This window comes from Tachysurus fulvidraco, chromosome 9 (genome assembly GCF_022655615.1).
Source record: "Tachysurus fulvidraco isolate hzauxx_2018 chromosome 9, HZAU_PFXX_2.0, whole genome shotgun sequence".
Lineage (NCBI taxonomy): Eukaryota > Metazoa > Chordata > Actinopteri > Siluriformes > Bagridae > Tachysurus > Tachysurus fulvidraco.
This window is the reverse complement of record NC_062526.1, coordinates 18,502,635-18,528,580: the sequence shown is the minus strand read 5'-3', so window position 1 is coordinate 18,528,580 and position 25,946 is coordinate 18,502,635. Positions and strand designations below refer to the sequence as shown.

The 25,946-nt window shown below is 41.8% G+C and overlaps 3 protein-coding genes across 8 annotated transcripts in view; 2 read left to right on the top strand and 1 right to left on the bottom strand.

Annotated features, from left to right (window-relative positions):
* Nucleotides 1–4,279, bottom strand: part of LOC113656789 (protein unc-13 homolog B) — a 75,410-nt gene extending 71,131 nt beyond the window's left edge. Inside the window, exon 1 of one of the 3 annotated variants that reach the window (XM_047818337.1) lies at nt 4,066–4,279. Coding sequence is in view for 2 of the 3 variants with exons in the window: in XM_047818335.1 (XP_047674291.1) it covers nt 2,044–2,065 (22 nt within the window). In the remaining variant the exon portion in view is untranslated. Of the gene's footprint in view, nt 1–2,043; nt 2,447–4,065 lie in introns of those variants that run through there. The other 2 variants (XM_047818335.1, XM_027168186.2) reach the window with 2 other exon arrangements.
* Nucleotides 4,280–4,480: 201 nt separating this feature from the next.
* LOC113656771 (protein FAM214B) lies at nt 4,481–18,133 on the top strand. 3 transcript variants are annotated; one of them, XM_027168161.2, is made up of 11 exons: nt 4,481–4,699; nt 10,276–10,336; nt 12,292–12,449; nt 12,546–12,704; nt 13,476–14,394; nt 15,100–15,158; nt 15,259–15,349; nt 15,468–15,626; nt 16,005–16,073; nt 16,164–16,363; nt 16,463–18,133. In XM_027168161.2, exons 5-11 carry the CDS (start codon nt 13,636–13,638, stop codon nt 16,614–16,616), a joined length of 1,491 nt encoding a protein of 496 aa, XP_027023962.2. In that variant the 5' UTR covers nt 4,481–4,699; nt 10,276–10,336; nt 12,292–12,449; nt 12,546–12,704; nt 13,476–13,635; the 3' UTR covers nt 16,617–18,133. The 3 variants fall into 3 exon arrangements, with proteins under 3 accessions (XP_027023962.2, XP_047674294.1, XP_047674295.1); XM_047818338.1 differs by having other exon boundaries at nt 4,481–4,935; XM_047818339.1 differs by lacking the exon at nt 4,481–4,699 and adding an exon at nt 10,043–10,132.
* A 1,940-nt stretch (nt 18,134–20,073) lies between these two features.
* Nucleotides 20,074–25,705, top strand: ranbp1 (RAN binding protein 1). 2 transcript variants are annotated; one of them, XM_027168227.2, is made up of 6 exons: nt 20,074–20,233; nt 22,861–22,997; nt 23,582–23,739; nt 24,177–24,305; nt 24,625–24,687; nt 25,052–25,705. In XM_027168227.2, exons 1-6 carry the CDS (start codon nt 20,219–20,221, stop codon nt 25,201–25,203), a joined length of 654 nt encoding a protein of 217 aa, XP_027024028.1. In that variant the 5' UTR covers nt 20,074–20,218; the 3' UTR covers nt 25,204–25,705. The 2 variants fall into 2 exon arrangements, with proteins under 2 accessions (XP_027024028.1, XP_027024027.1); XM_027168226.2 differs by lacking the exon at nt 20,074–20,233 and adding an exon at nt 21,641–21,715.
* Nucleotides 25,706–25,946: the final 241 nt, after the last annotated feature.

Below are 25,946 nucleotides of genomic sequence, written 5' to 3'. Positions count from 1 at the left end.
CACAAATAATCAATTAACAGTCTTCTGAATCCATAAAGATGTGGATTACACACATGTAATGAGATAAAAACAGGTGCTTTTCCTTCTGATATTAATGAGAAGTCTGTTCATCACATGAGGTGATCAAGATAAAATAATATAAAAAAAACAAAAATAAAATTAATTTTAAAATCTGTCTAGTGATTGTGACTGGGATCTGTCAGGCTTCATGAAAAGACAGAGTGCACAATAAAGATCTTTCTACATCCAAACAGAATAATAAGCAGCACAAGGCCTTTTTGTTCTTTTTGTGTGTCGTTCTCAAAATATCTCTTTATTCCACCGAGATGTCAGAGTGCCACTTTAATGTCTGTTCCACATCAAAGGCCAGGAGGAAAAATACAGACCACACACCAGCTCTGTGTCATTAAATCTCTCGCTGAATGACTGACCTCCTCACGCTAGGTGGCGACATACAAAATAAGCCAGTGATCCATTAATTACCCAGAATTGACTGGATTCCTCACACCTCCCAAAAACACAGCCATAGAGTGTACGTTACTCATGTACCCCGAGGTGTGAATGAGTCTGTGCACAGGGCTCAGTGATGGACCTGCAAGAACACTAGGGTGTTTTCCAACCTCACACAGTGTTCCTGTGATAGATCCAGAGCCACACTAATGAATGAATGAATATACAAAAGAATGAACAAATGAATGAATGAATTAATGAATGAATGAATGGACGAATGAACGAAAGAATGAACAAATGAATGAATGAATGAATGAATGAACGAATGAATGAATAAATGAACAAATGAATAAATGAATGAATGAACGAATGAACAATCAAACAAACTAATGAATGAACAAACAAATGAATGAATAAATGAATGAACAAACAAATGAATGAATGAATGAAAGAGCAAACGAATGAATGAAAGAAAGAAAGAACGAAGAACGAACAAACAAAGAAACAAACTAATGAATAAAAAAACGAAAGAACGAATAAATAATTGAATGAATGAACAAACAAATGAATGAAAGAACAGATGAATGAATGAAAGAACAAACGAATGAATGAATGAATGAATGAATGAATGAATGAATGAATGAATGAACGAACAAACAAAGGAACGAATGAATGAACAAACAAATGAATGAATGAAAGAACAAATGACTGAATGAATGAATGAATGAATTAAATAACAAATGAATGAATGAATGAATGAATGAATGAATGAATGAATGAATGAATGAATGAATGAATTATGCTTGTTGCTGAAATCGTGTCTCTGTGTCCAAATGAAAACTGAATCTGGCTCTTGCACTTCCTGAATCTGAATGATTTATTAACCCAATACAGAAAGATGGCACTGATTCGTTTCTTTCTTTTCTCAGATCTGTTCATGATGTGATTCATGTACTGAGAACAAGCTGAATCTATTACACACAAATCTATTAAACACATCTGTTAGACCTGTCTGTCTACTGCATATATCAGCTGAACTAAACTAAAACAAGACCTACTGCTGTTTAAACACAAAAATAAACCTGTATCATGCTGTAGAGCAAAGTGAGGACACATATAAGACCAAGAAAGCATCACATTCTGTCTGTAATATTAAATAATCTAATATTATATTAGCTTAACAAACACGAGGGCTGTTATACGATTCAAACTGCATTTCTAGATAATTTCTAATGCTCTGTAGATTATGAACAAATCGTTATTAATCGCTTCGAAAGATTTTATTTGTTTGTTAGAGGTGTCAATGAATCGATTCATCAAAAGAATCATGTCGCGCATCAGTACAAAACAATCTGAATTAATGACCGTTATGTCGCTCGAGACAATCATTTTTTAAAAATGATTGTTTACATGCTTTTAACGATCAATCTGCAATCAATAGATTATCCTGAAGTAAATACGATAAAATATTTGTAAAATAAACGTGTGTATGAATTTTCCTTGTGAGAAGAGTTACATCATGAAAAGCCAAAACTTTACATGTTTGAACCGTGTGAAGAACCGACTCACTGACAGGCTCAGTGACTCACTCACCTCGGACGCAAAGCAGTGACATAACGCAGGCTGAGATTTATGTCCTCAAACTAGGCGGGTCACTTCATTACACAACTTTAAAAACTTTCAGCCGACTGTGACTAATAATCCGGACATGAGTGTCAGCTTCCTGAAGTGGTCCAGAGCTCGGAGGAAATCTCCTGCTGTGAGCTGAGCTCATGATGAAGACACGGAGCCGCTCACTCTCTCTCTCTCTCTCTCTCTCTCTCTCTCTCTCTCTCTCACTGAGGTGGTACAATTACTGACAGGGACAACAGCCTATCAGCTGCTCCGCTTTGGGTAAAGGGGCAGGATTAGGTGTTTACTGGACCAATCACTAACTTTCATGCGCACAGGTGAAGGCATCCGTGCACCTGCCGTGTAAAAGATGATAGAAACTTACAGTTTTTTACTTTTATAGTGTTTACACCATTTAAATAATACATTATCATATTAAAGTAAAGAAATAAATACTGTATTTTTTCTTGTTCTTTTAGTTTTATTACCGCATGTGTTTTTTTACATGTGGAAATGCAATATATAAATAAGATATTATGTGTAATGTGTAAGTTTATGTTATATACCTGGCTGCTGTAGGTTTGTTTGTTTGTTTGTTTGTTTGTTAGTAAATTATAATAAAAAAACATTTGTTTTGCCATAAAATACATAGGCTTTAAAAATATCCAGTAAGGAAAATGATACAAAATAAAACACTAATAAAAAACACAATCCTACTATACAATAATCTAAATAAATGTAAACTTTTATAGAATTTGCAACATGCATTTATTATACAAAACTCATCTGCTTTTACATTAGAATTTTCATTAGAAGTACTAATTGTTGTAATAATAATTATTATATTATTATTATGTTAATATTAATATTAATACAGTGTTGAGTTACAGTGTGCTCTTCCGCCATCTAGCGGTTTAAAGTGAATACAGCACACAGGATTACAGGTTCATTCATGACATCACTATGATTTGAAGCTTCCCTTCATTGATCAGCAGCTTATGAAGTAATTATAAAGTCATTTGTAAATGACAGTAAATTGACTGGAAGACTCACACAAACTCACAGAGCTACAGCAGGATAATCAGGCTGAAAGAAAGGACGAGAAGAAAAGCAGAACGATTAATAGATCAGTTTCTTCCACAAAAAAAGATGAATAACTGCTGCAAAATATGCTTTACCCACCTGACCTTAACATCTTAACCAGTAAAAATATCTTAATTGTAGTCAAATGTACTTCCTGTTTTAACATTATAATAAATGTATTTCCTGTTTTAACATTACAATAAACCAATATATGAATATTAAAGCTATTTCTGGACTATTTTACTCACTTCAAGTGTGAAATAATTGTTCCTATCAGTTAAGCATTTCTAAATTTCTAGAAAAAAATTGATCTGCCAAAAGAATCAGAAAGTCTAAAGCTAGAAATTAGACAGAAAAAATCTTGTCTGGTTCAAAAGCAATCCAATTATAAATCTGATGTCAGCTTGGTGTTGTGTTGATGATTCACAGAAGTTCAGGAATAAAAACCTGTTAAAACTTTGTTCTGCACATTTCAATAATGAATATAACATTCAAATAATTGGAGCATGTTCATTACAATGAATTTGTTTTAAAGATTTGCTTGTGTGTGTGTGTGTGTGTGTGTGTGTGTGTGTGTGTGTGTGTGTGTGTGTGTGTGCATACTTTTACAGTTCAAAGGTCTGTGTCTTTAAAGTATTTGAGGAAACTCTGCGTTACATAATTCTACACAACTCTACACTTCAAACTTTTGTACAACACTGGAACCCAATTACAGAAAATAGTTAATGTACAAAGTGTGGCAGCAATACAGATACAGGTAGAAAGAAAGAAAGAAAGAAAGAAAGAAAGAAAGAAAGAAAGAAAGAAAGAAAGAAAGAAAGAAAGAAAGAAAGAAAGAAAGAAAGAAGCACAGTTTGTTAACAGGACCCCTGGACATAAGTCATTTTTGAAGTGATGTATTGTGTATTTGTACAAACCAACCTGGGCAGTGGGGGTGCCAATACTTTTGAACCCGTACAGTGACGTGTATGACAGGTAGTAGCCCTGATAACACGGAGTATGAGTGTGTAAAATATATCCGTAACTAATGCAGAAATGTATTTTAATGTAATAACTAGTATTACTTAAACAAATCACCCATATCATCATTTCTCAGAGTTCTTGTGCACTTTTCCATTCCATTCCTCAGCACGTGGCTACGCCCTACGTCACCCAACAGCGCAGCCAATCGGTTGCGTGGACGTTTGAATAAATTACAGTTCGCGAGCATATGTAAATGACGCTCTCAGAGCCGGGCGATTATTGGCTGTGCCTCTGAGAGGCTCATCCAATCGTGTGTATGAGAGCGCTTCAGCTGTTTCTTTCGTCCCGCCTCTGTGCTCATTTTCCAGCTGAACGCGGAAGTGTTCTTATTTAAAGGGACAGGCTCGTTTTTAATGGGCGACGGCTGCTAAGAAAAATAAGACAGGCTCGAACACACACACACACACACACACACACACACAGGGACACAGAAAGAGAGAGAGAGAGAGATACAAGGCCCGGGTGGCGGTGGACGTGGATCTAAAAAAAGGAGCAGAAAGGCTGAGATTTGCGGTTGCTAATAGAGAGTCAGGTTTGTGTACTGGTGTGTTAGAGAAGGTGAAAATGGTGAGACGGGTTTAGTGTCGGTGTGTTTAGACTGGAGAGGATCTGATCTGATCCGTGTTACTAAAAATAAAGAAGAGGAGAGCAAACTGTTTTCTTGCTGCACACACACACACACACACACACACACACACACACACGCTGGCTTTGTAAGAGACTTCCCCCTGCCATGATCATGGTTTTCTTCACACACTGAACCCGAGGGTGAGTAACAGTAATTGTACCGCCTGTACTGCTGATCTCCAACAACACATCCGTCTGTAACAACAATCTGCTGCCACAGATTCTGATTTTCTACATCAGAAAATCAGAAACAAACCCACAGATTCTTGATGAAGTTAGATTTTGCAGTAGGTGTAAATCTGAGATCTGACGTGTGTGTGTGTGTGTGTGTGTGTGTGTGTGTGTGTGTGTGTGTGTGTGTGTGTGTGCACGCCCATCCAGGCATTTCATTCCTCTCCTGATCTGTTCAGGATGTGTGTGTTGTTTTTTTTTTAATGAGACCCTTGTGTGTGTGTGTGTGTGTGTGTGTGTGTGTGTGTGTGTGTGTGTGTGTATGTGTGTGTGTGTGTGTGCGCGCGATTCATGCTGTTCTGGACAACCTGAAGGCCAATGTGTGTATTGTCCAGCCTTGTGCTTTCTATGTCATTCTCTTTTGTATTTTATTTGTGTGTTTGTTCTTGTTTTTGCATTTGCTCTTTCTTTGTACACTAAGGGAGAAAGAGGGAGCAAGAGAGAAAAAAAGAAAGAGGGAGCGAGAGAGAGAGGGAGGCCCCTCTTGGACTTTAATAAAAGAGTTTCTGTTCTAGAGATTTGTGCAAAATGTTAGACTGCATAAGCAATTTCACCTGCATCTTAATCATGTACTTACATGCATGTAGAGAGAGAAAGCGAGACACACACACACACACACACATGCACATACACACAATCAGACAGACACAGACAGACTGAGAGACAATGAGACTAGCAGAGAATGATAGAGAAGGCACCATGGGCTTGCGGAGGGTTTGGTTTTTTGATTGAATGCGCGTGTTGAATGGCACACACAGGTTGGGGAGCCAGCCGAGTCGGGGGTCATTAGGAATGCACAGTGTCCTCTCTGAACCGCACGCCGCTCATTATCAAACCGGGACTCAACCACACAGAGCTTTTAAAGCCGTCTGGGAGGCTGTGGTGGGAGAAACGGGCTGTGTCCGTGATGGTGTCAGAACCAGCTATGCTGCAGACGTCACACCTGTGTAGCTACAGACAGATAACCAGATACAGACAGGGTGTGAGACAGGGGTGTGAGACATGCATGACAGTATCACTGGAGCAAGTACGGGTGCATTCTTTAAAATAAATGCAGCAAAGTGTACTTTTGTTTGTTCAGCACTGAGGTGGTGTCAAGTTTAAACCTTTTTAAAATAATTTGTAGGCATGATATTGGATCTGAAGACCTGCTGATGCACCTTTTACAGCACTAAAGTAATAGATGATTAAGTTACAGCACACTATGTATGACGCACACATGATGATCCAACAGAGAGGAGGCTCCAGTCCAGATTTCTGTAAACACACATTATGCAACAAGCAGCTTGACAGAAATCAGGATGTCACTTTAAATTTAGATCCCTGTTGCACGAAGAAGAACTCCCAGAGACGAGGCTTGGCGAGGCAGTGGGATGGGAACTCCTGGGTGACTGTCTCAGGGGTTTTATATATATGTATATATTAAAAATTTATATTTTCCAGACATTGTGCTTTTTGAGGCTGCAGATCCATGGACATGTTTCACTCAGTCACTCATACTGTATGTTGTAATCTGATTGCAGTACGGTGTGTTACATCATTAGTGTAGCGAGAAATCAGCTTTCTCTCAGTGGGATGTGGTGCAGTGGGGTTGCAGTGCTGCTGTGGTTTGAGCTCACACCCTCCTGATCAGTAACCTGAAGACTGCAATAAATAAATGGCAGTGTTATAAGCTGACCGTGCAGGAAACAGCATTACTGACACGTGAAGGACAGTGAGGTGTGTTGGGGATTGTAACGTGATCGTGTTTATTTTGCAGTGGTGAGATTTGACCTCAGAACCTTGTGGTCATTGAGGCACCACAGAGCTGTTTGTGAAGAGGTTGTCTCTGGACATAATTGCACTTAAATGTAATCGTGTGTGTGTGTGTCTGGACATGTCCTCGGCAGTAGCTGAGACCCGGAACATGACCGGGCATCTTTTCTGTCCTCTGGCTGTTCTGTTCTTACTCTTGTCTTCATTTTCTTCTTACGCTGTTTGTCTTATCTTATCTTCCTCCTTCTCTGCCTGATCTGAATTGTGATTGTGCTGCTTTGCTCCTCTGCTCTTGTCCTTTGAGTCAGTGGTTTCCATGCATGCTCACACACACACACACACACACACACAGACACACACACTACTGACCTTCTGTAGGCCTTCTGGTGATGTGTGTGTGTGTGTGTGTGTGTGTGTGTGTGTGTGTGTATACACCTAACGTCTCTGTCCCCTTAAATTGCTCAGAAACTCTGTCAGTGTGTCACCAAATGGAGCTGATTCCAGAACAGTTCACTTTGAAGCCATTTAAGGTTTCCTCTGAGATGGCCGGTGAAAACTGATCCGAGATCAGATGTTCTGTAGAATAACTACACCCAACTGAACACTTAAGTTCTGATCTGGATTATTGTTATTTACTGAGAGCTTGGTTTATAAGTCTGTTCTCAGATCAGCACAGACTTTGGTCAGGGGTTGAAGAAAACAACGATTCAATCCCTGGATCAGCTCCTGGATTTCAAAATGTTTATTATTTTAGGAGGATTTGGTGGCATAGACTGGTCCTAGGTCCAAGATCAGCATGACAGCTGCAGCAGAGCTGAACACTGACCTGGAGTCAGTTTATGGGCTTTTATTTGGCAAAACACAAAATCCCAGTTCAGTGCTATGTTCAGCTATAGATCTATTTTACTGTAGTAGATCATCATAATAGCTGATCAGCCTGGACAGTCCAAGCCTCCTGTAAACCCTCAGGAACTGAGCTCTGGTCAGTGCTCAGCCATTGGAAAGATTTTGTGGGTATTATTGTTGTCTAAGTCTTCCATCATGATAAAGGCAGTAGTGTGAAGTTAAAGTTGCCTCTGACAGCTGAAACTTGACTTCATGGCCTCCACAGTCCTCGTGTGTATATCAGGGATGAGTGCAGAATAAACGAAGCACTTCTCATATCCCCACAGGCTTCTTCACTGTCTATAGTTTATGCAAACACTGACTGTAATAAAGTGGGAAATATTATTCAAAATTCTGGAAGAACTTGCCTCTTGTTGTGAGGCATGAGTGAGGACAGGATCATATTAGAAGCGTGTGATTTCCCGAGGTCTCCTTTAGCTGCCTGCAAGACTGAACACGCACACCAACACAGGGAGCTAACACACTCCTGCAGCTATTATCTGTGCTCGTCATTGTCGTGATGAATATCTCAGAGTTGTGAAGGTGCTAAGTGTACAGGGATGTAAATATTTCCTCCCTCTCGCCTCCACATTTCTAAAATACAATAGAAACCTTTATTTGTCACGCACACATTACAGCATATGAGTGAGATTCTTTTCTTCATATATCCCAACTTGGAGCCTTAACTGCTTGACCCGCCATCGACTCTTCAGTTCATTCAAACTAGACTTCACTACATAGGAAACTTGTTTGATTAAGAATTTAAACACTGAATCAGGAACAGTTGTAAACGAACTGGTTCGTTAAGGAATAAAGAAGAGTAATAGTTGGTCAGTTGTGGTGGTATAAGAGGAATAAAACAGGTGGGGACGTGCTGTAGCAGGAAAAGAGAGCTTGACTCTACTCCCTGTCTCATTATCATCAGAGAACAGCAGGAAGTGTTTCATTTCTCGTGTACAGCAAAGCCAAAATATAGAAGTGACTAGCATTATATAACTTTAATTCCCTCAGCAAACAAACAAATCTTTTATGTGAACACAGATAATTTTTATTAAACACTAAGCAGCAACACGCTCACATCCCCCTCACAAGCCTTCAGGTGTATATACTGTACACAGGGAACTTTAAAACTGTATGTGTGTTTTTAGTGTGGAAACTGAAATGAGACCCCATAGGGACGTTTTGTATAGATGCACTAAAATCACACACAAATGTTATTTCGCTGACTGATGAAAACACACAGTAACCGTGTCAACTCTGCTTCCTGTGTGTGTGTCTGTCTGTCTGTCTGTGTGACAAGATTAAAAGCTGTTCTTGTACAAAGAATGAATAGAGACAGAGACACAGAAACTTTAGAAAAAATGTACAGGATGAGGAGTGACAGAGGGAAGGAGGGAGAGATGGACGTAATGACTGAGAGAGGTGTGGAATAAGTCAGAGATGTCTGGAAAAAGGGCGAGTCAGACAGAATGAGAGAGAGAAAAAGAGTGTGTGGGAGAAAGAGATTAAATGAACTACTTTTAATAATGTACACAGTCTTCTGGAATGTTCTGCTCATCTTCCTGCAGCACTGACAACAAACACTATCATACACACACATACACACACGCACATACATTTTCTTGGCCTAATGGGGTCTGGACTGTGTTTCTAGCCACGCCCCCTTGTTCACCTTATATGGGCACAGTGTTGGCTCTTAAAGGGGAAGTGTGTGTGTATATATGTTTGTGTGTGTGTGTGTGAGGTTTTCTTACTACCTTCTCTCTCTCTCTCTCTCTCTCTCTCTCTCTCTCTCTCTCTCTCACATATGTCTCTCACAGATATCTCTCTCTCACACACACAGGCATTCAATTCCCTTTCCTCACAATTCATCAAGTATATAGAAATCTCAAACTTCCACCTCTGTGTGTGCATGTGTGTGTGTGTGTGTGTGTGTGTGTGTGCTCTTGCATGCACACACATGCGTGCACACACACAGGAATTCCGGGTTGACAGCTCTCATTCTCTGACGTATCTGCTCAGCTGTGAAGTTCCTCTTTCCAAAACACATACACGCACACAGCTGTGAAACTCTCCACCTGTATTTGACTCATATGAAAAGTGTGTGTGTGCGAGCTCATGCTGGGTATCTCCTGGGCAGCAAGAACTGCCGGCTATGGTATGCCCAAACAATCCCACCACCACCCCACGCCCCATAGACACACACACACAAAATCAGCATAAGTGAACACACCCTGGGCAAACCAACAGGTGGGTGGGACTAGAACGTGTGAGAGAGTGGGGTGGGGGGTTATACCATAGCACCAGGGCCCCTTTTACACTGCCCAATCAGATGCCTGGGATTGTTAAAACTCCTCCCACATGTTGAATGCTGACAGAGAGAGAGAGTGACCGAGTGTGTGAACTGAACTCATTGTGTTCGGAGAGAGGAGGGGAGTTGAGAGTGTGTGAGAAATGGACAGAACATGTATGTGTGTGTGTGTGTGTGTGTGTGTGAGCATAAACACACTGATTCACTACAGTGTAATCTTATTTTTTGTGGTCTTTTCTTATACCCTTTGTACATACCCCCTAGTCAATATCTCTCTCTCTCTCTTATCTACCCACCAGCAAGACGGACAGACTGAGAGGAATAAACAGAGAGAAAGAGGAGAGGAGGGGAGTTGCAAAGGTAAGTAAGGAGTTATTGTGGTCATAAATGCTCTCACACACATACACAGCTCGCTCTCACTCTACTAGAATAAAATTGTCTTTACTGTGTGGTTTATGAAGCTATAGACTCATGAATGTGTGTGTGTGTGTGTGTGTGTGTGTGGAGTCAGGTTTTTTATTGTCCTGATCCACTGAACAGATAAGGTTAGATCACATGTGTTCCCCAATCTGATCTGCTACAGCATGATGTCTGATCCTATGCGAACGTGTAACAGTGTGTTTGACAACTCCGTCCTCACAGTGGTATCATATCACATATGATGATTGGGGAAGAGTCTGATTAGGATCTAATTCAGTAAACAGATGTCTCTACCATGTCACAGCTTGATTCCTGGTTTTATCCTGAGCTCGAGTTCTCTCTGGGTTCCTCTGGTTTCCTTCTTTCACCTCCAATGAATGATGGAATGAATTAATAGTTACATATTTCTGTGTGTAAAATCTGATCTGAAAAGTGTTAAGTTTGTAGAATGAGTAGAAATTGCATATTGTTAAGGTTAAGACTGTTTTCAAGCCAGATTTAATTGGATCCTGCCTTCAAGCTGGATCCTGCTCCTTCTGGTTCATTTGTGCATGGTGGAGTGTGTGATGAGAGAATGAACATGACGTCACACACGTGTGTGTGTGTGTGTGTGTGTCTGCTGCACCAGATAAACCCACGTCCTGCAGCCCTGCATGCAGATAAGCATAGAGACACTGTCCTCAGTGACACCCTGTGTGTGTGTGTTCCATGCTGGTCCTGACAGCTGATTGTGTTCTGAATGACAGTCACCTGACCTGATCTGATATAACCTGTATATCCAGGTTGAGCTCCTAAGCTTTCTTTGACCTTTGACCTATGCCCAGTTCAGTAACACTCTACAGTCTGCGATTAGCTTGAGATCCACTGTGGATCACTTTCCTAAACCTGTGCTGAGTTGCGCGTGTGTGTGAGAGTGATATCAGCCGTAATTGACCCGTCTTAGGTTCAGAGTCCACTCTGCACTTTCTTTTTTAGAACGAGTGCCCAGAATGGCTGCAGCTCTGTCGCCTCTGTTAGTCGACCATCTCACCCAAATGTTTATCCTTCCACAGTCCATTCTCTGACCTACTGTGCAGAACAATCTATTCTTTAAAACAGTTATCACATCATTACCCAGCACCAAGCATGTGAAGTCAGAAGCCTTACTTCCTGTTCATGGACTTGATATTAGGTTGCAGATGTAGCATGTCTTCCACTGTGTGTGGATGGTGTTAAAGAGAACCTGATCTTTTTAGTGATCTTCACATCACTCTAGTGTATGTACATGTTCCCGTGTGTGACGAGGTCTAATGCTTCTGCTGATTCATCCTTTTGAAGCTAAAGTGTGTAAGATGTGTTTGTTTATATGTCTTATTCACCTCATTACATCACGTCCTGGTGTGTATTAATGCAGACAAAAGACAAAACTGACATTTCACCAAACCTATAAATACACACCCACACCTATCTCCTGATGCCCAGGCATCTGTCTCACACACACACACGCACACACACGCACACTCCTTCAGCCTAGTACATTGTATTCAATAGGAGTAATAAACAATTATAAAATGTGTGTGTGTGGTATAGTGCAGTTATTTAAAGTATGGGTCTAGAACCTGTAAACATTACGGTTTCTCAGGTCCTAGAGATCATCGTTGTATACTTGTGTATGTGTGTGTGTGTGTGTGTGTGTGTGTTTGCTCCTAAAAATGTTATGACCAATGTGGAGGTCAGCCGATTGGCCAGAAGAGGAAATAGATAAAATAAATATTACCACGTGTCTTATTAAGCGTGCGCTAAGGTCATCTGCACCACAGGAAATGCACGGGTCTGAAAAGGGGGCGTGTCCTAACCTGCTGTGTTAAGTCAAATCTGCTGTGTTAAGAAAATCCTCCTGTTGTTGTGATTGACAGGTCGAAGTCTCTGGAATGACCTGCTCAGGATGCAGCCATCGAGCGACCCGTCAGGAGCCCCGGAGGAGCGTGATTGGCCACTGGCCTTGTCTGGGCGGAGCCTGAGGGTAGACATTATCTGTTTTTGGTCATCGCTTCACTGACCCTCCGCCCCTTTGGTGAGAAAACGGATCGTTGTGTGTTTATTAACTAGTGACACTAATTATCATTTAAACTAATAAACTCTCTTTCTCTCTGTCTTTCTCTCTGTCTAGGCCTTTGTTCTCTTTCTGAGTAGGAATGCTGTTGTTTCGTCACACAAGCAGTGTCGGAGATGGGCGAACTCAGGGGCTAGGCTCAGGTTCAGAGGGCAAAGGTCAACACGGATGGACGTGGAAGAACCTTGATACTGTGGAAAAAGAGTGGGCGAATGTGTAAGCAGATTCTCTCACACAGCTGATCATCTCCATGTGCTGCTGTTACAGAACAGTCAGAGAGACAGGGGGATGAAGCACAGTTACAGATTATGTCCCGATAACTCCACTATCCCCAGTGGTTGTATACCACAGCAGTTTGACTATTAAATGGAAGTAGAAACTGCTCAGTTATTGAGGAACAACCAGAACAGAAGCTGTAAAATGGTGCTATATTTTGATATTGCTGATGTCACACACACGCATACAGAGGCATTACACAAGGCTGGACTCCATTGCATCACTTCATCAGCTGCGTGAAAGGCGTATTGCTGCATGTAGTTGTCGATCTGCCTGTGGTGGTCAGGAATCAGACTGGGAGCAGCTCATAGGGCGAAACGTGGGAGTTAGGAACGAGGGAATGTGAGAATGTGGAAGTGAAGTAAACAGCCATGTGTCTGCTTCATTAGGTCCGTTATCCACCTGCATGATCTGATTTATTTTATTTTTTTATGTCCGATCGAATTATTTATATTCTTTACCTTCCTCACTCCTTTGCTGTTATTCACCACATTATAGGGATAGTCACTTCAGCATGATCAAATCCCTGAGATTGTTTAACCATGGCCCAGATTTTAAAAGATGCAAATCCAAACTGCTTATTTGTCTTTAATGCCAGCAGTCAGTGCTCTTGCAGGAGTGATTATGGGAACTGAAGTTAAATGTGTAAGTATTACAGTTGATTTCATTGTTGTTTACATGTTGTTCTTGTTCTCCACTGATGTCTTTCAGGTGGTGGTCTGCGAGGCATTATGGGAAATGTAGTATGCCGATCTTAAGACGGACCTCTGGGATTTAGAAATACGTCCAGTTCATTTTGTCGCTCTGTTGAACTTTAGAACTTTTTAAAAAGAAATATATATATACATAAATTATAAGAACAGCCGTTGCCATGCGTCATATCCACGTGGAGCTGGTTCGGAAGGAGGCTCAGGCTGGGGACCTGATGCCGCCCAGCGACCCACAAGTGACCTTTGACCCCCAGCCAAGACCATTGAACCAGGAAGAACTGCGGCTGCAGAAGGTTTATCAGCTCTCCATCTTTTCCCAGAGAGGAGGGTTTAAAGGAGGAACGAAGCGTGGATTAGAGGAAGCGTCAGGCCCCGTCGTCGCCCCAAAGCGCCTCCTTCAGGATGAGGAAGAGGGCGAAGAGGAAGATGAAATAACGGAAGGGGAAGTGCTGTGTGGAAGAGGCTCCACCCCATTACTTCCACCTCTCCCCGTAAAAGATGCTTTTGCTCCACTGTCACCCAAATCGCCCCCTATGGTAGACCCTCATGCACTTCCTACTACCCCTCTGGAGCCTTCACAGCCTTTGCATCCACCCTTAACCCCCACTGAAGCTGTAGAGTGGGGTGTAGAGCTTGAAAAGACACCACCCCCTTCAGAAAGACCGCCTCACTCCCCATCGCCCCCTTCCTGTTCCAACGGGTCAAGCTGGTCAGACCGGAGCACTGAGGTGAAGAAGAAGAGGCTGCTGTCGTTCAGTGACATCGGAGACTCCTGCTCAGAGGATGAAGGACCCTCGACCTCCAAACGCTGCCGTCTGGCACTGACCCCAGGGATCGGATTGGCACCAGGACGCAGCACCGACTCCAAGGCTGCTCCCTACTGGACACACCTCCTGCCCATAGCCAGAGAGCAGGGCAAAGTACACACACTTACAATTGTGACTTACACATTTACACTCAAAGTTCCCTCACACACACACAGTAAGGTTTACAAAAAAAGAAACCTGCTGAGTGATAAATGAGGCGAGTGCACATGCATACAAACAAAGACTCCGTGTTCCCTCACACAGGCATGAGGATAGGATTTCTAAGTGGATCTTTTTTTTTTTTTTTTATCAAATGTTTACTAATCTTCACTGCTAATGCTGGCCTGAGAGGGATTTCCTAAACCTCTCATAATGCTAAGACTGGAACACTAGCCAGCTAACTCAGATTATCTAACCTGACAGGATTTCTGGGAGGATCAGATTCAGAAATGTACTGAATTTCACTTACTAGTGAAGTTCTTACTAGTTACTAGCCAGTTAGCTAACATTAAGCCATATTATAAATGTTATACTAACCTGACAGGATTACAGAGAGGATCAGATGTTCCGGACCTTCACTGCTCTTGCTAAATAATGCTAGTCAGTGAGCTAAAGTGAGCTAACCTGACAGGATTTCTAAGAGGATGATCTTTAGAAATGTTTGTGAATGTCCACAATGCTAACACCAGCCAGCTAACTCATTTAAGGAACCCTGCCAGAATAAATAAACAAGAAAAATCCTGAATAGTCACAAAGTTTACTGTAATGCTAGTTTCATTGTTACCATGACTTCCTGTCCGGTCTCTTCTCCTCACTCAGGGCTCTACTGAGTTTTCCAGATCGTCCCGGAGGCTAAAGACCAGCGCACGCCTCAAATCGTGAGCACAACACTCTCACAACTCTCACATACTTAATTTACCTTAACACACACTATCTGGCCCACTTTTAACATCTGTGTGGATTATGGTTTGTCTTTAGTCGTCAGCTTCGCAGTGGCAGACGCACTGACACCAGTCGCTCGTCCTGTTCATCGTTGGCCGTTAGCAGGTCACTCCTGGGGAACTTCGAGGTATTTATGAGCTGAAACTTTCAGACTTTGTATCAATTTAGTCACAAACAAGTCACAAATACTAGGACAAAATGGATATGGGGTTTGTGTGTGTGTGTGTGTGTGTGTGCATATGCAGGAGTCGATCCTGAAAGGTCGGTTCTCTCCGTCAGGACACATTGAGGGTTTCACGGCTGAGATCGGGGCGAGCGGTTCGTACTGCCCCAAACACGCCACATTACCCGTACAGGTGACCTACTACGACACGTCAGAGCACAGCGCACCCTCGCCCTTCTTGGTAACTTGTGTGTGTGTCTGTGTCTGTCTGTCCACCTGTGCCTGTGCACGTCTGTCCACACGCGCGTCTGTCCATATGTGTGTTTGAACCTGTTCAACCGTCCGTGTCTGTCTGTGTGTACGTCCGTCCGTGTCTGTCTGTGTGTACGTCCGTCCGTGTCTGTCTGTGTGTACGTCCGTCCGTGTCTGTCTGTGTGTACGTCCGTCCGTGTCTGTCTGTGTGTACGTCCGTCCGTGTCTGTCTGTGTGTACGTCCGTCCGTGTCTGTCTGTGTGTACGTCCGTCCGTGTCTGCGTGTACGTCCGTCTGTGTCTGTGTCTGCGTGTGTTATACTACGCCGTTGCGCTTGTTGGCTGATCTGCTGTCTGTTGTGTATCAGGGTGTGATCTCACTGGAGCCCCTGGGAAAGAAAGGATACAGTGTACCTAAAGCAGGGACCATTCAAGTGGTGAGTCACTGAGAATCAAATAAACCTCTCTCTCTTAGCCTGTCTCTATATACAGTATGTTTTTATTCTTCCTGTGTGTTTGATCTTCAGACCTTATTCAACCCCAATAAGACTGTGGTGAAGATGTTCCTGGTGACTTACAACTTTGGGGACATGCCTGTCAATCACATGACCTTCCTGCGCCATCGAATCTTTCTGGTGCCTGTGGAAGAAGAGGTGGAGTCAGGGGCAGGAACAGAAAGCTCTATCTCTGATCGGAAGAAGATTCTATGCTACCTGATACACCTTAGGTCTGATTTTCTGCCTGAAGAGCTAATGCAAATGTTTGGGGTTAGTGTTCAGCAAGTCATTAACCTTAATCTCTCTCTCTCTCTCTCTCACTCTCTCAGATTCCAGAGTTCCAAATCTGGAAAGATCTACTTGCACAACGATATCCGGCTGCTATTTTCCCGCAAATCCATTGAGGTGGACACAGGGATTCCTTACGAACTCAAGTCCTTTACCGAGGTGCCAAGAAACCCCAAATACTCTCCGCGGGTGTGACCCTGACAACCTGCAGGATAGACTTATAGGATTAGAAAATGATCAATAAAGCATTCTGACTTAAGAACAGCAGAACCACATGTGATCTTGAACATACATGTGCACACACACACACACACACTCGCGCACACATTTGCACACATCAGAACGATGGATTCTCTGCAGTTGTAGCTTTGTGAATGAAGAGTTTTCCCCTAGACAGGATGTCTGCACTGCCTAAGCCCTGCCCACTGGAGACTATGGGTGGGTGTGGCCAGGTATATGACCTGTTTGGATTGGGTGTTGGATCATAGAAGTGGAAGAAGAAGGCATGCAGAGAGACTGGATTGGATTTGAGACCTGACCTACAGACTGATTTTGGGTCGACTGTAAGGTAACGGGGCACTCGCTTACCAGAGAGGATTTAGAGGAGGAACTCAATTAACTGAGGAATGTGTACGGAGTGGAAACGGGATCGGGATCTTTACAGGAGTGCAGACGGAGAGAAGGACGTTTAAACTAACCATGTTAACATTAACAGACTGTACAGGAGAGCAGAATGCTACAAAACTGGACTAAGTCAGGAAATGCTTTAGTAGACCTTTTACATAGAAACTGTGGTGTCTAATCAACACACCATGCCACCAACATGACAGCACATTTGTCACCTAGCAGGCGGAGTTTGAGTTTCAGCTTCCAACACACACACCTGTACTGTTTCACACCTTCACTGAAGCCCCAGTGTGCACTGGCTTCCCTCTACAGGCTGGGCAGTGCTGTCACCATGATCTATGTCTGATTACAGTTCAGTTCTTGAGTTATTTTTCCTCATGGCTGTTTGTTTTCGTTACCATTTCAACAAACAGCAACAGTTCATTTTCCAGCTGAGCAAACAGGTTAAACCCTTTGTGTTGAGGTGGCTGTCGGGGGGGAAAAAGAAAAGATGAATTTTCCATGAGTCAGTAAACGGTAAACAATTTGGACTTTTCCTCGTTAGTCTTTAGTGAATTCTGTGTTTTTGACCTTTTTGCCTTTATAGTTTCAGGGATTGCTGCCACCTTCAGGGTGAATTTTAGTTTTGTGACACAAACAAAGGGCTTTAAATAGCAGTGCAGAAGCTAATAATTTAGCCGAGTGAGTGTGAAGAAGTGAGATATCACTCTCATCTGCTCCACTTTATTGACTGTGGTTTAGCGAACAGAATTTTCTATTCAGTTACAGTAGAAAAATGTGGGTTTCTTAAAGCTATAGTGATGAATTGAAACACGAAACTACGAAAATGAATTGAATCAGAACTCCGAAATTTTACCAAAAAAAATCTAAACTCTGAGAATTTGCACAGACTGAGTTTTACAGCATGTTCCACAACCCCATTTTATTCTCATATGAACATGAACAAGGCCTTTAAACTGTGACGCTGACTCTGTTATGACACAAAACCCATGTTAGCCACAAAATTCTCATTGCTTGAACATTTTCCCTCTCAGACAGTGTTTGAACCTGAATTGCATCTGATTCTACTGCATGAAATGACACACTCATTGTCACAAACTCAGCAGTCAGAGTCCAGGCTCTTGTAGCGTCGGCGCCTCCTGCAGGGCCCAAGTGGTAGTGTTTTATTTAACATCCTAACCAAGAAAAAACGAGTGCGTGTGTGATATGCTGCACACTGAGAGGCCTGTGTGTTATTTTTCTTCTGGAGGGATGAAGTGTGGCTGGGAAAGGGAGGGGGGGTAATGTGGAGTGGGGTATTTAAAATCAGATGATGTATATGTATATTTTAAAGATAAAAAATAAAAGTTTGTGGCTTGTGGGTAAAATCAGCTCTGTGGTGTAATGTTTTCATGCATATAATGAAGCCCTGTAATGTGAAAAAACATAATTTAATAATATATTTTACACACACACATGTAAAACTTCTTCAGGCAGAGGCACATCGCTGGAAACAAAGTTAAGAAATAAAAATGTTTCTGTAACCCAAAATCTGTAACCCACTTGATATTACAGCACATATTGTTGTTGATCTGTCCACCTCCTCATCTCTCTTTATTCTTCTTTCACAATCTGTTTTTAATCGAATTCTCACTCCATGTCACTTAACCCCTGCAGAAGGTTCACTAACCAATTCACAGAGAGTTCTGAGTCAAATACAGACAGAAGAATTGAAATACAATTTTGAGTCATGCTGTAATTACTGAAGAAACCTAAAGCTCATATGATAGATGGATGGATAGATGAAATGCAGGTTTCTAGTGTATCTTATCTGTTGAGGCTTGAGGTGCAGTAAATGTGTGTTGTGTATCATTTCATTCACTCGTCACAGCCCATGAATTACTCTCTTTATTTTAATAAATAATTTAACCATCCTTCCATCTATCCATTAATAATACATATGTTACACCTTCCTTCTTTCACACACACACACACACACACACACACACACACACACACACACACACACACACACACAATCCAGCTGTGCATTAACTATCCAGCTGAGCATCAGCATGTTAATTCCTACAGTTATTCACCTTCACTTTCTGTGTGTGCGCGCAGCAAAACTACTGTGAAAACAGTAGAATATCACTGTTCTTACATTTTTGCTGATTTTTTTTATATATCATTATATAACTTAATGAATTTAGCCAATGTAAAGGTGAGAGTGTAAATCTAAATATACAATTATTACAGATTAATTATTACAGATATTTATTTATGTATTTTTTTTAACAAAGTACAAAATGCATTTGTCTTACTGTACCAAAGTGAATGATTTACAGATTTTTAATGTTTGTGCTAGAGAGAAAAAGGAGGAGATGGAGAAGAAGAAGAAGAAGAAGAAGAAGAAGAAGAAGAAGAAGAAGGAGAAGAAGAAGAAGAAGAAGAAGAAGAAGAAGAAGAAGAAGAAGAAATTTAAAGAAACAAAATCTAACGAGTATTAGATTTTGTTTTTAGCCAGTGAAAGGAAGTGAGGTCAGGCCTTCCGGAAATAAAACTGTTCGATTCCAGAAACCTAGGAGTCGACTCCTTTTTAAATTTAAGATGTTTGTGGCCAACTGAACCGATTCCCACAGTCGATTCCACTGTCTGTATACTTAAAAAACAAATCAGACAAGAAACTTTGTTTTGTATTTTACACCAAATCTGGATTGTTATTGGTCAGAAACTGCTGATTATTTTTCTACAGCTCTGACAACACCTTTTTTAACAGATAAACGGATAAAGGTGTATCGTGTCAGACGTTTTTATTAAATAAAACGTGGAATTATTGGTATTTGATGTATGATAAAACTCGTGGTGTCGTGCTGTCAGAGGAAAATAACCTGATTTATAATGTTAACAGTAACTGCATCACATCACACCCGGCATCTGAATCTCTAACCGCAATAACATCAACTGAGCCGACTCTCGTTTGTGCAAATAGACTCGTTTTTGGAATCGACTCCTAACGCTAGAAAGGTAATGACGTCACCAACCCGGTGCCCCAGTTAGTTGCGCGCGAAGCTGGAAACTAGTGGGAGGGGTGAGCTGTTCTCTAACCGGAAGAAAGTGTGTAAAAAAGAAAAAGCGCCGAAAATCAACCCAAAAACTCCTGAAACAATCCCGAACCATCCGCAGGAATCATGGCCGATCCCAAGGTGAGAGTAGCATCCTCTCATCGCTGCACCCTGCGCGCGCGCGCTCGGCCGCACCATTTACAGTTTATTCCGGATTTTTAATACAGTGTGATTTTTGTCCCGTGTTTGTTTCACCGGCTCGTGCGAGAATTTAAAAAAGCCGGTTCAGTGTATGTACGTGCGTTTGTGTGCGCGCGCACGTGTGAACTGTCCGTATGTTTGGAGTTTAAAAGTGTGTTAAACGCCGCTCCTGCTGTCACTTTATCGTTTACTGGGGTGTTAGCGAGTTAAAGTGAATATTATCGCTGTTGTTAATCAGACGCCATAAAACGCGAATCAGTGACGTATTAAAACGCGCCGATTCCTCGAGTGCTAACTAGCATTAGCTCAATTAGCCGCTTCCAGCCTGACGAAAGTAGATAAATAAACGGAAACGTCTAACAAAATGGAGTTTTGTTGCGAATATAAACCTGGTGTGTGTTTAGAAAGCCTTTTTTGCTGATGTGGAGTTTGTGTTTGTGTGCTAGTTCTGGGGAGGTTCTGTTTTGGTAATGCTAGTTCTGGGGAGGTTCTGCTAGTGCATGCTAATAAGCTACACACACTCTTAATGTGAAAGTAAATTAGTTCATTGATGTTGGATGGTTATTTACAGTTAGAATTCTGCTAGGCCAAGATACCGCCAGCTAGTCAGCGAACCTGCTCGTTAGCAAAAGGTGTAAATAAAACCGTCGTACCTTTTTTTTTCTTTTTCTTTTTTTTTTTTTAACAAAAAAAAATCAGTTCTTCAGTAAAGGACGTGTGAGAGATTGCGGCACGAATAATTAGGTGTTTATCGTTAAGTAATTTGTATATTAGGAGTAATAATCTGGGACGGAATTAGCATTAGCATGCTATAGGCCGGATGCTGTGAGGGAGTGAAGCCTCGCGCGCACATGGGCTCCAGCTTCTCACTTCAACATGAATGATTTAACTTCTGCTTTAAATATGTGATTTCTGCTCTTTTTGGTCGAGAGAGACGTTTTCTGAAAAGTGGAGCGTTTCCTTATCACGGGTCTTTAGGCACTGAATTAGAATTAGAATCAGGCTTATTGGCCATGTGTGTTTACACGCACAAGGAATCTGGGTACAGCTGTTTGTGACTCTCAAAAGTGCAGACATAAAAAACACTATACTATACATTTAGTTTCGACTATACGAGACGATGTGAGACAGTAACAGACAATACGAGACGATGTGAGACAGTAACAGACAATACGAGACGATGTGAGACAGTAACAGACAATGCGAGACGACGTGAGACAGTAACAGACAATGCGAGACGACGTGAGACAGTAACAGACAATGCGAGACGACGTGAGACAGTAACAGACAATGCGAGACGACGTGAGACAGTAACAGACAATACGAGACGACGTGAGACAGTAGACAGTAAAAGTATTAAATATGAACACAGAATATGACATTAGTAATGTACGTAGTGCAAATAACAGTATTGTGCATCAGGTATGATAGTTTAGAACTTTTCTACGATATACAGCAGCAGTAGTGTGTGTAACGTACTGATGATTTAATGATGTTCTGATAATGCAGTACTTATAGATATGAAGCATGGAATATAATTATGGTGAGTTGTTAATCAGGGTGATAAGGGGCCTGTAGAAAGAAACTGTTCCTGTGGCAGTTTTGGTAAACAAAGCTCTGTAGCGCCTGCTAGAAGGGAGGAGTTGAAAGAGGTTGTGTCCAGGGTGCGAAGGGTCAGTAGTAATTTTTCCTGCCTGGTTTCTGGTTCTTGTATCATACAAGTCCTGCGGATTGGGCAGGGGGGCACCTATTATTTTTTTTTCTGCTGTTTTAACTGTGTTGCAGTCTGTTTCTGTCCTGTTTTGCTGCCGCTTTAAACCAGATCATTGATGTCCACAGGACAGATTCAATGTCTGCAGTGTAGAACAGCATCAACAGCTCCTGTGGCAGACCAGACTCCCTTAATTGGTGTAGAAATACATCCTCTGCAGGTCCTTTTTGAGAGTGGAGTTTCACGAGTCTTTATGCACTGTATCGTTTTACAAAAAAACCCAAAGTTTTTCAGTGTATTGGCTGGGTGATGTGACTTCATAATATCGGTCAGTTGATGTGTTGAGACAAACTTTACTTCTGAGATTGTCATGATTTACTGACCTTTTATTAAAAGATTGGAGTATAAACTCTGAGGAGTAAGGATCGGTTTGATCCTAAAATTCCGGCAGTTAATACCATTACCTTGTTATTCCTAATTATTTTGACTGATTTGTCATTTTATTTGTCTGTTAGTGTTATGTTAGGATATGTGTGTTTTTCGCCTCATGAGCGTTTCTGAGTAAAGGGAAGATCCTTTTGGAACTGTGGCGTGATGTGTTTGTAAATCAACATGTCTACATGTATGTGTACACGTGATATAAACTGCCATATTAGGGATACAAGGTTTCCAGGGATCTGTGATAGGATGAGGTTTAAGAAAGTGGGCGGAGCTTAAACATTAAGATAACTAGGTGGTTTCGGAGTGGAGGACGGTCCGTGTATGTTGAATTCACATGGAGTGTCTTGCTCTAAAGCAGTGTCTGCAATTATAACACATTAAAGCCATGTGTGTTTTCTCCTCTTGTTTTTTTAAGGACACACCAGACGAGCACGAGACCGGCACAGATAACGTTGATGATGCGAACCATGACCCACACTTTGAGCCCATCGTGTGTCTGCCTGAGCGTGAAGTCAAAACTCTAGAGGAGGACGAGGAGGAGCTGTTCAAAATGTGAGTGCAGCTAGGGAATTGTGAATAAAGTAAATAAAAGCTCACAGGTTTCTTCCTAGCTGGAGGACTCTACAGGTGTCGGGCACTGACTCCAGTTTGGATTCAAATGAGACGTGACGTTCCTGCCCTCTAGGTGTCCTAGGCAATGTTTTTATGACAGTTCTGGATTTAGGAGCAGTAAAGTACCTACTACATTGTCTCTTCTCTCGCACACACAGAGGTCTAATAATTACACAAATTAAACTGCACACTGATCAAAGGCTGTAATGGGAATGTGATAAGGCTCTGATTAACGCTCAGTAAACACGTGTGCAGGTTCATGGTGTTTTAACATGTTTTGTGTGTGAGAGAAGGTGTTGAGGCATGTGTTGGGCTTCAGGTGAGTAAGTTGAGGTGAAGCTTTGTCCTTGTCCCTTGGAGTTTGAAATGAGTCATTACTGTAACTCAATTTTATTTGCATAGAACTTTTAATAATGGACATTGTCTCGAAGCAGCTTTACAGAATGTAAATATAGTACAAAAAGTTTCATATACAAAAGTCCAAGATTTAATATTAGACATATTTAAATACTGTTTGTTTGTAGGAGGGCAAAGCTGTACCGCTTTGCCAGTGAGAATGACCCGCCGGAGTGGAAGGAACGTGGTACGGGGGACGTCAAGCTGCTGCGCCACAAAGAGAAAGGCTCCATCCGCCTGCTGATGAGGAGAGACCGCACACTTAAAATCTGTGCCAACCATCTCAGTGAGTGTGTTCAGTGTTCTGAGCCCGAGTGACGCTGTTAAACTGCAGTAATTATTGTTACATTAATCCACAGGGCCGTAGTGTTGTGGGCTTGTACTAGAGGGGCGGGGCTTATTTCACTCGCACGTCGCTTAACTGTGTCTGTCTGAGCTTCTGTCTGAGCTTCTGTCTGTACTGAGTGATCTGCGGAAATGTCGTACTTTCCACAGTCCTTTTACTGGTTTCCAGTTTTTCGTGCGTGTAGTAATGTTTTATAGATTTGTTTCCTGAACGCACATGTTCACTTTTTACCTTAAACAGTCACTGTGCTATGACTGGTGTATGCACACGCACACACACACATCTACATTTATTTTAAAGTGTGCACATCGTGTTGAGCTTGATTTAAAGTGTTATGTTAGTGTACATGTTACTCAATTGTTTGTGTGCTCGTGCAGTTATGCCGCTGATGGAGCTGAAGCCGAACGCAGGCAGTGACAGGGCCTGGGTGTGGAACACACATGCTGACTTTGCAGACGAAGAACCTAAACCAGAGCTGCTGGCCATCCGCTTCCTCAACGCAGAGAGTTAGTGTACACACAAAATACTGTACACTGTATACCAGTTTATTTTGAAAGTTCAGTGTGTGAGGCTCTCTGGCTTCTGCTGCAGTGGAGTCTGTAACTCCACCCACTCCCATGTTGGTGATGGAGCAGAAGTCTAGGTGACCCTGATAAATCTCAGATATAGTTTTGTCATGATAAATTATTTCTATCTAAAGAGCTATGTGGCTAATGAGACAATTAATGAACACACGCACACACCTAATGTGAATCCATGTCCTGTTCTGCTGTGAACTGTTCTAACAGACCTTCAGAAGTCTGAACTTGTTTGTTGTTTTTACAGATGCACAGAAGTTCAAGGTGAAGTTTGATGAATGCAAGGAGGAAGTCAGAAAATCGCTCGAAGGTAAAAAAAAAAAAAAAAACACCCACACTTACGTGCAGACTCACTCTGTTTGGTGTCGCCTCTTCCGGCTCTAAACTTTTTCAGTCTGCCACAGTGATGCTACAGTAGCGCTCCATAGTGTCTCTGCCCCTGTGGCAGGGTTTACAGAGCGTTCTGCTACACCTGTTAGCACAAAGACCACTCGTCACATGGGAATAGCTGTATAGAGGAAAATAATCAGTGATTCAGTGGAGTCATGATTCTGTTCCTCTACCAGCATGTCCCTCACAACACAGCAACAGTTTTAGTCCTCACAATACAGCAATACTTTATCTGTTTATAGTTACATTTGCCCACTAATTAAATTAATGTGTGTGTGTCTCAGAAGGCATAAACAAAGCCAACAATGTGGCAGAGAAACTGGAGGAGCTGTCAATCAAGGACAAAAAGAAGAAAGAGGAAGAGAAGGTGGAGAAAGAGAAGACTACAGAGGAGAAGACGACGGAGGAGGAGAAGAAGGAGGGCGAGGAGAAATGAGCATTGTTTTTTCTTCTTCTCCATCCCCCCTGCAGCACTTCTTCTCTTTTCTACAACAGACTCTGAACACAACATTCGGACACTTAGTCTCTTTATTTTGTTTTTCTTTTTTTTCTTTTTTTTTTTTCCTTTCTTTTTTTTTTTTAATTTGTCCATCAGAGACCTCAACGTCATTCTTAATCCATTCCTCTCTCTCACACCTACACACACCTACACTCTCTATTGCACTTGTCTGCTTGTGTACGGATCACCTGATGGCCCTGACAGGGGCAGGGCTCGGCTCTGTCCCTCGTCAGGCTGTAATTTTTTCTTTTCTGTGCTCGCTGCAGAGCGAGTGAGCAGGAAGTGAGTTTGACAGAATGCTGGGATTTCCGAGGGAGAACCCAGGAGGAGAGGGTTCCTGCCTGCGTGAAGGATCAGAAGAGATCTGTGAAGAACCCTGAGGCCTGGCGCTGCTCTGTCTGATTATATACGAATGGAGGAAATAAAGAAGTTCACTCGATTGTGTGTATTGTTGAGTCTGTTACAGCCATCATCAGTTACTCAGTTTATCTCGGTGTAACAATCATTAAGATGAGGTCAATTGTTACATTTCATCATTCAATCAGAATCCTCATCCAAGACTGGATAAGTGCTGTTTAAACAGCACTTACAAAGCCATGCATTTTAGAAAAATCAGTTTCAGATGAAATACTGAACATCAAGGTTTGAAGGGTTTTTTCCTTCTTTTTTTTTTCTTTTCC